This window comes from Calonectris borealis, chromosome 1 (genome assembly GCF_964195595.1).
Source record: "Calonectris borealis chromosome 1, bCalBor7.hap1.2, whole genome shotgun sequence".
Classification (NCBI taxonomy): domain Eukaryota; kingdom Metazoa; phylum Chordata; class Aves; order Procellariiformes; family Procellariidae; genus Calonectris; species Calonectris borealis.
The window spans coordinates 213,757,992-213,772,026 of record NC_134312.1 but is presented as its reverse complement, the minus strand read 5'-3'; the positions used below and the strand labels follow the sequence as shown (position 1 = coordinate 213,772,026).

Genomic DNA, 14,035 nt, shown 5'->3' with positions numbered 1-14,035 from the left:
AAAAAATGACACTCTCAGCTAAACTGATAGCTGTACAGACAGAATAAGGCAAGTTCTCTTGAAAATACTATTCATATTTTTGCTTTGCTTAACTTGTACACTCATGTTACCTTTGTTATGATCTAGGTCCTCAAAGGAGGACAGAAATGCAAAACGTAGAAACATATGGGGTCTGGGGAAGTCAAAAACTCCCCACATATAAAATATATTTATGCTATTTGTAACACTGCAAAGCTGTTTGTGCTACTGAATGACTGTTGTCAATACTGCACTGAGCAGGTCTGAAACCTGATCAGCATCAAGAGAGGAATGAAAATGCAGCAGGAAGTGAGTAATAGGATTCTTCCAGCAGACAATGGAAAGACTTCTCCAGTGATATTTAAACTAATACATTAAAAATCCTTTTTTATTTAACAACTAACAAGTTATACATCTGGACTAGATACTTGAACAATGGGGAAACTGCATCTAACTGCATACTGACAATAACTGATATGTTGAGCGCTATTTGAGCTTCAACAGCAAAAGCTTTGGAAAAGCTTAACTCGCACCTTGCAAACAACCCCATAATGTGTGCAGTGTTTCATTTTATGGAATAGATATGTGCCCCTGTAGCTGGCTGTTTGTTGCCAAATAATTCTCTGTCATACAATATTCACTGTTGGTGCATTTCACAATGTGTATCCAGTCCAAAGATACAGAGCTTTAGTGCATTATTAAATATAAGTGGGGTTGGAGTATGGAAAATTCTGAGAATCGTGGGCTTACTGCAAACTGAATTTTTGCAAGGCTAGTTTGTGCAATTAAGCTTTGTACAGTGAAAGAACATGGAAGTGAAGTTCAGTAGACATATACAAAAGTTGAAGAGATGGGCTGCAAAAAAACCTGCATCATTAATGAGATATGCATCTTATAATTAACTAGGAATACTTGAAACTTCTGAGTTCAGGTCTAAAAATTGCTTGATTTACACAAATGTTCCTATTGCCATTAATGTGAGTAAATAAAAGAACTTGTACGCTAACTTCTTACAAAGAACCTTATGATGACTCTAATGTCAATGATGGTATGGTTAGTGCATGAGTGCACTTACCCTTGTTCTAGGAAGAAGGTCTAGAAGGTAAACTGAAAATGTTTTCTTCATCACGTTTGATGAGAATTTGCTTGCAGCACTCAGGCTTGTACATCATGTCAAGCAATGTGAATATTTCTGCTCCTGCCAGACAAAGTTCTTTGGTCAGTGTTATAGGAGATATCAAATGACGACAGCTAATGATAGCTTCTCTGAGTCCTGGGGGGGTGGGGGAAACCTTGCATCCAAGTTGTAAACTGGTTGTGCATGTGCATGTATTTCATCTGACGTTGTTTGTTTCTAACCATGTCCTGCTATGGAATCGCACTGTTTTGATGTACAAACTTATTTTTGAAACCTTTTGAATTGCTGCTCTTCAGTTTCCACAGTGCCTTCACAGCCTGATAAGCTGTTTTCCAATCCTGAAAAACTCAAAGGACTGAGCAAGTCAGTACCATCATTCCTACAGGAAGAGGTAAGTTCCATCTCTGAAATATTGTAACTAAAACTTTTGATTACTGTGGCATTATGCATTTGTCATAGTGCTTTCCAGGGTCTGCCAAGTCAATTGACTATTGGACCATGGCATGGAGTTGAGCTTGTGGTGTAACTGCCAGGAGATGATCCCAAACAATCTGTGGCTGATTAACCTTTCATAAGCTTTAGTCCAATAACTAGAGATTTATTCTTACTGTATAGCTAAACATACAGAGCATGTTTTATCTAGGAGATTGAAGCATAGTGAACGCTTGCTATTATTCCCAAAGGCAATCTCTATGCTTAAGCTAACAGGTCTTTTTTTCTTCAGAACATACATACATGCATACATTTATCTTCTTCTGAGCCTAAAATCTAAAACGAGCGTGTAAGACCATAAGAAAGTCACCATCTGGTAACCTTTCTCAGAAGGGTATTAGCTTTGTGTTCTGCTTAGGGATGTAGGTTCAGGTACCAGGCTGTTAACTTTCGTGTAAGTGAAATTTCAGACTTTACAACAACATACCATGCCTCTGTAAGTCTATTATTGTTGTTGTTGATGATTATCATCATTATCATCATGGTGCGGGCCTTCGAATAAGCTCTGAGGCCATAGACAAATCTCCTAACATGACACCAAAGTTTGAAAGTGGTTTGAACTGCCTGGTCTATGACTTCCCAAACAGTCAGTAAAGAAAGGAGTGGAGACCAAGCACAAACGTCCTACCATAAGTGCCTAAAAGAGGTAGTTCCATTGGTCACAGGGAACAGGAGGCTCTGGAAAATAGGAAATACCTCGTCATTGTTGAACTTGGATAACACCATGGATTCTTCTTTTTTTTCCTTGAGTGCCATAGTATGAATGTGAATTTGTATGGGAAATGTGCATGCAAACTTCCCCCTCCCCCAAGCTGTTAGCAAATCAAAGTTACTGATGCTGTCTTCCAGGTCTCCCAAATGGTGGTACACCTGAGGGATGTGCATTAATGGACACAGGAATTTGGGGCATAGATATCACAAAAATACCTGTGTCTGTGCTATAAAATGAGGCTGCTTACCCCAGCCTTTATCACTGTAATTGCAGCATAAGCATCAATATTTTGGATTATTTTTCTAAAAACAGGTGTCTAAAAGGACTGAAGGGTCAGAATCGGGAATATGCTGTGCCCTCTCTTACCCACTCCCTCCTAAAGGCTGAAATAACCAAAATGTGGTGATACAGGTTTGATTAATCTTACCTTAAGTGCAGAACTTAAAACCATTCAGTGTCTATGAATTACACCTCTTTAATTAAAGATTCTCTAAAATTACACCATCCTAATGCCCCTTCTGCTGAAAACTTTTCTAAGGCTATTAACGTTGTGCCATGGATGGATCAACAGATAAGCATTTCAAAGTATTAGAGGTGGGATACCAAACAAATCTGAAATGAGTGTCTGGGCATCTAAAAACAACCAGTTACAACCTCTCTAAGAAGCCAATTAAAAAGCTTTCTTGTGGGTTTTGAATGAAACAGTCTGATGAATAACTTGAAAGCCAAAGGATTATATGTAATCAATCTGGTCACAGTTGAAAGGATTTGGGGATGGTTCATATTGATATTCTAAGAAACTGTCAGCACCCAAATCTGTTTATTCTGCCCCTCAAATTTATCTTTAAAATTGTGATTAGTCCCAATACTGTCTTGAGTTGTCAAGCTCACAGCGCAGGATGTATGACAAGACATATGCCTGCACGCGCACACACACACACATATGTGTATATATATTAAAAAGTATCTATAAAAATAGCATGTATGTATACCATGTGCTGGTTCTGCCCTGGAGTTTATCGTCACTGAAGTGCCATCTGGCCAATATGAAGCACAAAACTAATGAATGGATAACATAAATCTGGTAGAAATAACAGGTTACAAATAAGCGTTGTAGACACCATGTAGTCAACAATAGTATTAACACTGATTTCTATGTGCTAGTTCAGTTCTGGAATTATTTTTAAAATAATGAATTCTGATAATAGCTTACTTTCTAATTAAAGAAGAAATACAAGGAAAACTAAGAGTACCAGTATCTGTTTCCTTCTGCTTAAAAGAGATAACAGCCTAAAAAATTAAGGGTTCTCTACTTGTGAATAGTAACAATATCCTTATTTAACATTTGGAATTAACTTTAAAAAAAAAAAAATCATGTGTAATGTGTTCTGGAGGCATGCAGTCACCCCAGTGCTTAATAATTCATTGTCTCTGAAGTTCTAGACATTCCACAAATCTCCACGAGAACAGCTTTGACTGTTCCTATCCAGAGAGTGGGCTTTGCTGAGTAAATTAAGGACAGGGTTGAAAGTAAGCAGAACTGGGTTCAGTCCTGTATGAGTTCTGCTGACCCTCTGTGTGGACAGCAGCTAAAATGGTCTTAGGCAAACCATATATCCTTCCTCTACAAGAGGGCTTAGGATTTTCCTGTCTTTCAAAGAGTCCATGTAACGGGACTGATTAGTCACCCTGCTTAACTGTTACTTCACTTCCTGGGTTTATTTCGGACAATCCCAAATAGCGCTCTCCAAAACAATTTTTCTCTCAAGGAGCCTTGCCCTAGGTAGGATGGACATTAGTCAGTCCTTACCTTTGGCCTCTGAACTAGGGAACTATCCTGGCCTGCTTTTACTAAGCAGTATAGATATAGCCAGAGAAGCTATAATCAACAGATCTTTATAAAGACTTATTCAAAATAATATTGCCTGAGGGACAGGATGCCATCCAGAGGGACCTGGACAAGCTCAAGAAGTGGGCCCGTGTGAACCTCATGAGGTTCAACAAGGCCAAGTGCAAGGTCCTGCACCTGGGTCGGGGCAATATCAATACAGGCTGGGGGATGAAGGGATTGAGAGCAGCCCTGCTGAGAAGGACTTGGGGGTACTGGTGGATGAAAAGCTGGACATGAGCCAGCAGTGTGTGCTCGCAGCCCAGAAGGCCAACGGTATCCTGGGCTGCATCAAAAGAAGCGTGGCCAGCAGATCGAGGGAGGTGGTTCTGCCCCTCTACCCTGCTCTGGTGAGACCCCACCTGGAGTCCTGCATCCAGCTCTGGGGTCCTTAGCACAAGAAAGACATGGACCTGTTGGAGCGGGTCCAGAGGAGGCCACAAAAATGATCAGGGGGATGGAACGCCTCTCCTATGAAGAAAGGCTGAGAGAGTTGGGGTTATTCAGATTCAGCCTAGAGAAGAGAAGGCTCCAAGGAGACCTTATTGTGGCCTATCAGTATTTAAAGAGGGCTTATAAGAAAGATGGAGACAAGCTTTTCAGCAGGGCCTGTTGCAACAGGACAAGGGGGAATGGTTTTAAACTAAAAGAGGGGAGATTTAGACTCAATGTAAGGAAGAAATTTTTTACAATGAGGGTGGTGACACACTGGCACAGGTTGCCCAGAGAGGTGGTAGATGCCTCATCCCTGGGAACATTCAAGGTGAGGTTGGACGGGGCTCTGAGCAACCTGATCTAGTGGAAGGTGTCCCTGCTCATTGCAGGGTGGTTGGACTAGATGACCTTTGAAGGTCCCTTCCAACCCAAACTATTCTATGATTCTATAAAATGCTTGTATGCTAGATATTTATTTCTATAAATACTCATTTTCTTAATGTGTGTAGAAATTGTTGTTTACTAATCTTGCATCTGTTAGTAGATCTATGACAGCAGTTCAAAACCGTATAAAAGAGGGGCGAAGCCTTGTAAATTGTTCACGGGCGGAATACAACAGGGAGATGATAGTTTCTATAACAGCTTGCATAGGAAGATACCAAAGCACACGTGGGAAGTAAAGCATCGATTCTTTAGTACAGTGATAGCATGGAGACAGAATGGGGTTGTAAGCACATAATTGATAATGACCAGGTAAACCAAAACTGCAGTTCCCTGATGTAAAAGCAGGGCCCTGCTTGCCCTCTTGCAAGAAAGGCTTTTTGCAAAAGCCAACTGTATCCAGTGCTGTTCTACTGTGCATGTTACCTTCCAACTAACTGCCTTAAAGATAGAGGTTACAGAATTGATGGTATTTGCTATATAACAGAAAGGGACTGGTGAGCATTATCACTTGCATAAGTTTATGCATGAGATAGTGAAGTGAAGTAGTTGAGCTTAATTGTTCCAATAAAGTTAACTTTGTACTTCTCCATTGCTATTTGAGATTTAAAACCAAACAAAAAGCAGTAGTACAACCAGGTTTTAAAAAATTTTCAGTGTAGGCTTTCCATCAGAAAAATTCTCTTTCAACTTTTTTTAAATGCATGACCTAGTTTAAGAAATATTAATTACTTATGTTGGCACTATAAGGGGATTTAAATTCAGGTTTTTACTGAGTCCCAATCTGCATTAAAATTCTGTTTGTTTTTTTTTTTTTTAACGTTGCTTGTGACGATAAAGAACCTACACAGACTCTCTTTCTGTGATGTTTTTGTAGAGTGATGACAGAGAGACAGATACAGCATCAGAAAGCAGTTATTCCCTTGGCAGAATCAAGAAGAGTCCCAGCTCTCTAACCAATCTTAGCGGCTCTTCTGGCATGGCCTCCTTATCCTCTGTATGTAAACCAAAGCCTTGTTTTAATGGCACTTTGCTTTTGCTAATGTCTTCAGTATTGTTTCGGCTCCCTTCTTATTCCTCTTATCTATCTTCCCTTGGCATCTCTGTCTCCTTCCTTTCATCTCTGTTATGTGAGAGGAATTGCATGGAATTGCCTAAAAAAAAATATTAAACAAAAAATTGGTTTTACTTTTCTTGTTTTCTAGTGATATATTGGAGCCTGTTCAGGACACCATTGTGCAGCATACTCTATAAACACTGAACAAAGAGATGGCTTTTACCCTAAGAGCTTACATTTGTAGCTGAAAGTAGGGATCAATTTATATAGAACAAACACTTAGAAAAGGAGAAGGGGGGATGGGGGAGAAATAAGTGAAAGAAAGACACTATTGGTATGTGGGGTGCGTAATTAAGTCAGTCAACTAGCTAACCAAAAGTCATTAATTTATCCGGACTTTATTGGGAAAAGGAGAATTTTGGGGAAGGATATTGAGATTTAAAAAAATTTGTACATCCTTCTTTTTCTACCTGTGTAGGGTTTAATTTTCAAGTATGTTTTGTTTAGGCATCTAATTCAGCCACAGACTTTATCACTAATCTTTTTGTTGGTATTTCCAGAAGGCCTGTTGTCCTAAACTCTTAGGCTCTGCTTTCTGCAAGGAGGTTCAGCTGAAGAGATATATAAGTAATATTTCAAGGATCTGATCACAGGCAATCTCCAGATCTACAGCATCCTATCATTTTATTTCTTCTATCTCAATGCAATAAACACATCCAAATTTTTTGTAGAAAACTTGGCCTAACACTTTTGATTGACACAGAACTTCCTTTGTTAATCTGCTTGCTGAGAAGCTTGTATAATAGTGTCCATTACATTTCGTTATTACGTCTAAAGGGACACAGTTGATTTCTTTACTGTCTGAATTCTGAGCATAACTTCTACCCTAATTTTAAGTATCTGGTGAAATGCAATGCCTGGAAAATTTTTCTCTTCTTGTATGATACAGGTGAGCGGAAGTCTAATGAGCATCTATAGTGCAGACTTTGGCAATGTTGATGTGAAGGGGAACATTCAGTTTGCTCTTGATTATGTAGAACAGCTGAATGAGCTCCACATTTTTATTTGCCAATGTAAAGACTTGGCAGTGGCAGATGTTAAGCGACAGCGTTCAGACCCGTAAGTATAAACAGAGTAATTTTTTTCCTAATGGAAGTTTTTCTTTTAACTTGTAAATGAAAACTGATCTTTTTCCAATCACTATAACCTGTTGGAGTAAACAACCAAATAAATAAATGAAGAAGCTATAACGTGCTTTACATGGTTTTCTACTCTGAACTGAACATAGAATTGCCACTATAAAATGGTACATATATTAACATGGGAAGATCAAACTTATAAGAATATGAAACTCTTTTTTAAAATTCAACTTTCCAGATGGTAAATCCTGCTTTGATAGATTTTCAATAGGATTAGAGCCTATAAATATGATATCTAGGCATACTATAGTTAAATATTCTGTATTTGTATGTATTGAGGAGACATTTCAACAGATTCCCCGCTGGTAGAAGGAGGTTAATGTCCCACTTTGGAAACTATTGTCATACTTCACCACTGCTGTTCCATTTCTTAAATGTAAAGCTTAACAACATAATGGATAGTTAAGTGGATTTCTTTTACTTAATAAGCAAATACTTGTGTATTTTGGAAGGGGAAGTTGGAAAGGGTGGGTTTTTTGCTTTTCTAACCAGCCTATCTAAATTTTAGGTATGTAAAGACCTACCTGCTTCCAGAGAAATACAAGCTGGGCAAACGGAAGACCTCTGTGAAAAAGAAAACTTTTAATCCAGTCTATAATGAAATACTGCGGGTATTTATCAAACTATTACTAGACATGAAATACTGCATGCATGAAATATGAAGAACCTTAACTTTTAGGCACGGGTCCAGATGCTCTCAAAAGAGATGTCTGTGTTAGGATGGGATGGATTGCTCCGTAGAAGTACCTCTGTCCTTCCATTGATAGGTTAACTCCACAGTGTACTCTGGATACAGCATTGAGAACACTGATTGTTGTATACTTCTTGCAAACAAACACAAGCTAAGTATGAGCTTAAGATGCTTGAAATAAAAAGTAAAACATGAAGAGAGTTTTGTTCTGAAACAAAGAAGTGAGCAGTTACAGATTTATAAACCTGGACACGTTTTTCTCTAATCTTGTCACTTTCAGACACAGTATTGATGAAAATCCAGCTTGTTTTAACTCTTTTTCTCATTTCTTCCTCCTGGCAGTATAAAATTGAGAAGGGTCTCCTAAAGAACCAAAGCCTTAATATCTCTGTCTGGCACAACGATACCTTTGGGAGGAATAGCTTCCTTGGTGAAGTGGAGCTGGATTTAGGAACTTGGGACTGGAATGATAAATCCAACAAGCAGATCAACTGGTTTCCACTCAAGCCAAGGGTAGGTTACTAAGGGTGGGTTAGCTGTTTTGTATTTTCCGCTGTATAAGTGCAAAACCAAATCATTTATTTAGGCCTGGTCTTGTGTTCTCTGTGGTTTTTGTGTTGATTGTAATCATAAATACCTCTTTACTGGTAAATAGAACATACAGTTCTGAGGTTTCTCTTAGTCTAGTAAGTAGCTAGCTATTATAGTAGGAAAAACTTTCTCGTAGTTTAAGGAGTAGGAATTTCAAGGTATTTTTCACTTAGTTGCTGCAACAGATACCTGAAGATACTTGTTCCCTGAATATGAAGTAAACCTACTGAGAATATGGAGTAAGTGCAGCAACATTTTAGTATCAGATGTAATGATGACTTCCATGTCTGTATGCCTCTTGTTTGTTAATGGGTTTCAGCCAAAATCTAAACTTCTAGTTAAGCCACTGCCAGAGGTTCTGGTTTCTTTTGTTGTTTTTTTTTTTTCCTCTTTTTTTTTCCTTGAATTTACTTCATTAGTTCATTCCAAAATTAGCTCAATCCAAAGTTTTATAATTCGTAGAACAAAACAGGAATGTCATGGTAGTCTTTAGCACTAGTTTAATTCGACTGATTTTTAAAACTGCTCTGGGTAGATAAATGTAACCAAATGTTAACAGGTGCCATGTTCCATCTACAAATGGTCCATGACTCTCTATGAAGAAGTGACATATTCTTGTGCCTTTTTACAAGATAACTCTTGTTGAGGCCGATTTTTAGATCAAAACATTCCTACAGAAATGAGTTTATTAAAGTACACTTTCTGTTGCACAAAAACTAAGTTTTCTGTTTGAAAGAGCGTATGTTCTAGTTTAAATAAGTGCACAACAGTGAAAAAGATGTGCTGTCAAAGCCTTTTGGCCTCTCTTGGGTCTTGTTTTCCGCTTTAGTGGAAGAGCTATATATCTGAGGTACTGTCAAGTGGTTAAACATGCCCTAAAATCTCTCATGTCACATAAACTGAAGGAAGACTAACAGATAAGGAAACAAGAAAAAAAAACTTGCCTCATGTAGAAATCAGGCTTGTTCCAGTGGAAAACTTTGCATGCAAAAATCTGTGTGTGAACTGCAAGGTTTGAGATTTGTGTTTTGTTTTGTTTTTTCTTTCTTAAATTTCAGACTTCAACAATGGCTCTTGAACTAGAAAACAGAGGGGAGATGAAACTAGCTCTCCAGTATGTCCCACACCCTGTTGGAGGTATGCATTGCTTCTTCATTTGGGCTTGTCAGGCCTTTGGGGGTTTTGTTCTCCTTTTTTTTTTTTTTTAAAAAAAAAAAAAGCTGTTGTTCAGCCAATTCAGATATCTTGTTTTAACATAAAAGTAGAAATTTTTTTTTTCTAGAGGATTAAGTTACCCTGGTCATGAACTCAGTTTAGGATCCAAAGATCACTTTAGGATCTTTCATTGTTTTTAATGTTACTACAGAAGAAATTACCTCACTGTTATAATCTATAATACAGACCATATGCGGTCTGTATGTGTACAAAATTGTTTTCTCACTAATAATTTTAGAGATTATAAATCATCAGGCAGGTACTGTGATATGCTAAATAAACAATGACAACACACTAAATTAAAGCAATATTAGAAGTAGAAAATATCAATAAGTTTTTAGGATGCAGCAATTTATAGCAGTATGGTGGTTGGTTTAATCTTGTCTGGCAACTGATAACTGGCTGATCTGACAGTGAAGCCAGGTCAGGTCTTTAATCCAGCCAGTCAGTCAGTCAATAACAATCAAATATATTACGAGCACTGTCGTGGTTTAACCCGACAGGCAGCCAAACCTCACGGAGCCACTTGCTCACTCCCCGCCCCCCCGCAGTGGGACGGGGAGAGAATGGGAAGGGCAAGAGTGAGAAAAACTCGTGGGTTGAGATAAAGACAGTTTAATAGAACAGAAAAGGAAGGGAAAATAATAATAATAATGATAATGACAGAATGTACAAAATGAGTGATGCACAATGCAATTGCTCACCACCTGTGCTGACCAATAACCAAGTAGTGATCACTACTTCCTGGACCATGCCTCTTACTAATATACTGAGCATGACGTCATATGGTATGGAATACCCTGTTGGCCAGCTGGGCCAGCTGTCCCGGCTATGCTCCCTCCCAGCCTCTCATGGGCTTGGCAGAGCAAGGAAGCTGAATGTCCTTGACTAGCAGGGTACTTAGCAACAACTAAAAACATCAGTGTGTTATCAACACTCTTCTCATACTAAATCCAAAACACAGCACTAGGATGAAATTTAACTCCATCTCAGCCGAAACCAGGACAAGCACAAAGGAGCTTATTTGAAAGTACAAGCAGCAATAAATGCTAACATCACATAGACTGAAGACAAGCTGATCTCTTTATCTAGGAGGCTTGGAAAGAGAAGACCAGTAGCATGTATTTGTTTAGTTGTAACAGAAGAAAAGTCATTGTAGGAATACAGACATGATATGATCTTGCAGTACTTTGATGGGATGAAGACTGCAGCTTCAAGAGTACAGATAGGGATGTTGAATTAAGATGTGAGATAATGAAAGTCTAAGCCGAATATCACCTTTACAAATGACAAGGAACTGCTGCATCATAGAAACTACCTTTAAAAGGGATCTACAAGGCTTGATCAGATGTTTTGTTTTATTTTTACAGGAAAGAAGACTCTATCTACTGGTGAGGTCCACATCTGGGTAAAGGAATGCCACGACCTTCCTCTTCTGAGAGGCAACAGGCTCAACTCTTTTATTAAGTGGTAAGAACTGTGGTTGAAGTCATCAAACATGGTGGCCTAATAATGCTACTGTTGTGCTTTCTAATCTTATCTTCACTTTTTTCTACATTCAAATTAACAAACACCAAATTACTTTCTGATTCTCCTTTATTGTAATGCAAATTGTCCTGCAGGGCTTACAACTTCAAGATGTTAAGTATATACCACCAAGTAAAACACACTGGGAGAACTTCCTGCGTAATCGCTACTCTTTCATTTTGTCTGCTCAGTTACTTGATGTAAGGGCTAGTCAAAGTTGTGCCTGCTTTTATCTGCATTTAAACACAGCGTGTTTGTGCAGGACTATGGTTTAGCTTAACAAATCGTGGGAGGAGACAGAAGTGAGAAGCATAGTTGTATTTTTTCCTCCTTCCTTTCCGCATGCAGACGAAAAATGTAAAGAGACAAGAATAACAAGATGGTTGGGAAATCTCTGGCAGCAACAAAAAGGTTTCAGCGTCATTAGTGATAATACAGCAAATAAACTCACTTGTGCCTCTTCCTCACCTGACTACCCCTTCCCTTCCATCCTCTGAAGCACAAGGGTGCTGCCAGTATTTCTTGGAAGGGACTGAGAATATGACCTTTGACTTCATCTCCATGATGCTAAAGCATCTTATCTTCACTCGCATTCTAAAATGCAAAGGACAGTCTTAATCAGTAGGTTTCGTCTATTCGGTATGTTTAATGCAGGCTATGCTGTGCAAGTGCAAACTGACAATGCTTTTTCTTTCTGAAGTACCATTCTTCCAGACACTAGCAGAAAAAGTCGCCAGAAAACAAGAACAGTAGCAAAAACTACAAACCCAGTATTCAACCACACCATGGTCTACGATGGCTTTAGACCAGAAGATTTGAAAGAAGCCTGCGTAGAACTCACAGTCTGGGATCACAACAAACTAGCCAACCACTTTCTGGGAGGCCTCAGGATAGGCCTTGGAACAGGTACTGGACAAATAGCACATTAATCCTTAATTTAGAAAATACAGTTTTTCCTTTTTTTCCTCTTCCTTTCCATTTCTTCTCTTTTTGCAAAGATCACTGAACAGTCTTTCAGTTATTTATTTGCTGAAGAGTTTCATTTGGTAACTTACCTATTCTTCAGCACAGATCCTGAAATGTAAATAATAGTAATATTATGAGGGTTAGGATGACTGACAAGTAAGGAGAAATATTAGAAATAAACCTTTGTCTGGCCATACATTGTACCTGGTACTGTTTGAAGTACAGCTACTAGCAAGAATATGCTATTCCTGCACCCAAAAAACTTGATAATGTCTTACAAACTTATGCATGCAAAAACTAGGCATGTGGTGTAAAGACAGTATTGGGTGGAGATAAAAGGATAGATCAGGAATGTATGATAAGATTTGAAGGCATTGGATAGGAAAACTTACAAATGCAAACAAGTTTTTAGCATAAAGGCAATATGAGATGTGCAGATAGAGGAATTGTATGTTTCCCTATCATTATATTTGTCCCTTTCATTGTCCTCTCTGGTCTGAGGGGAGGATGTGTTTAGAGTCTTTTCAAGCAAGTACAAGAAAAAATTACTTTTCCCAAATTAACTTCTTAAATGGTTCACCAGAATAACCTAAAATACAAATTAGGATAGTAAATCTCAATTTGAATTTTAGAGTACCCAAGGTTGTATTTCAGTACAAAATCAGTGTGGTGTTTTATTCTTAAACCCCCTCAGAGGTTAATCACCCATACATCTTTCTCCTTGGGACTGTGACAAAAAGAATATGGATAACAAGGAAAAAAAGCCTGGAGAAAGATGACAAAGTTTCCGTGTGAAACTGTCATTAATTGTATTTGACAGAATTGTTCAAGTGTAAAAATGTAGAACTGGATCTTCAAAGTACTAGGTCAGCTGAGGAGGTGAAACTGTTTTAGAAGACAGGCAAATTTGATTGTCTGCTGTCAACTCTGCAGCATATTAAGTAATGTTTCTCTTAAACTGACATTTTTCTAGGCAAAAGCTATGGAACTACAGTAGACTGGATGGATTCTACTTCAGATGAAACTGCCCTTTGGGAGAAGATGATGAACTCACCGAACACATGGATAGAAGATACGCTACCTCTCAGGATGCTAATGGTTGCAAAATTGACAAAATAAGGTGGCTTTTTAATTGCTAGTGTCAAAAAGAAACCTTGGGAATGAAACTAAAGGTGTGGGGGTGAAACTTGGAAGAGGAATACAGTAGCTCTTTTGACGGTCTCTGCTTTGTTGCTGTTCTGGTTTCGTGCTGTCAAATGTTACTTCGTATTTCAAATTAAACTTCTGCCTGCAGATTTTTATGTAAATTTAAGGGATTCTTTTATTTCTTTTTCACTGAAAATGACTTCAAGAAAGAAGGCATTTACAGAATTCACTGGCAGAGGTAGCTGTTATACCTGGATGCTTGTGTTGCCTAACTGGAGCGTTGCTAATCCCTTAATCTAAATTACCAGCAAAAAAATAAGAGCAAGTCAACTCTTTCTGTACGCTTCTAGGATTGTTCGTGAAGTGTTATTAGTAAGATAGCAACAGGTTGCATTTTGTTCATGCTCGTTAGTATGTGTCTGTATCCTCATTATGCCATGTCTGATCTCTCCAGCGAGGAATATGAGCATGAAGAATTTTTTTTAAAGTTCCTTTATCTGTAGTTGTACATTTCTAGGA

The 14,035-nt window shown here is 38.4% G+C and overlaps 1 protein-coding gene across 2 annotated transcripts in view; it reads left to right on the top strand.

Moving 5' to 3' along the window:
- Positions 1 to 13,677, top strand: part of SYTL2 (synaptotagmin like 2) — a 63,603-nt gene extending 49,926 nt beyond the window's left edge. The window contains exons 11-20 of one of the 2 annotated variants that reach the window (XM_075140238.1): positions 280 to 327; positions 1,453 to 1,547; positions 6,002 to 6,121; positions 7,131 to 7,300; positions 7,889 to 7,991; positions 8,414 to 8,584; positions 9,721 to 9,799; positions 11,248 to 11,347; positions 12,105 to 12,310; positions 13,344 to 13,677. In XM_075140238.1, the coding sequence (XP_074996339.1) occupies positions 280 to 327; positions 1,453 to 1,547; positions 6,002 to 6,121; positions 7,131 to 7,300; positions 7,889 to 7,991; positions 8,414 to 8,584; positions 9,721 to 9,799; positions 11,248 to 11,347; positions 12,105 to 12,310; positions 13,344 to 13,489 (1,238 nt within the window). In that variant the 3' untranslated portion in view covers positions 13,490 to 13,677. The remainder of the gene's footprint in view (positions 1 to 279; positions 328 to 1,452; positions 1,548 to 6,001; positions 6,122 to 7,130; positions 7,301 to 7,888; positions 7,992 to 8,413; positions 8,585 to 9,720; positions 9,800 to 11,247; positions 11,348 to 12,104; positions 12,311 to 13,343) is intronic. The other variant, XM_075140237.1, reaches the window with a different exon arrangement.
- Positions 13,678 to 14,035: the final 358 nt, after the last annotated feature.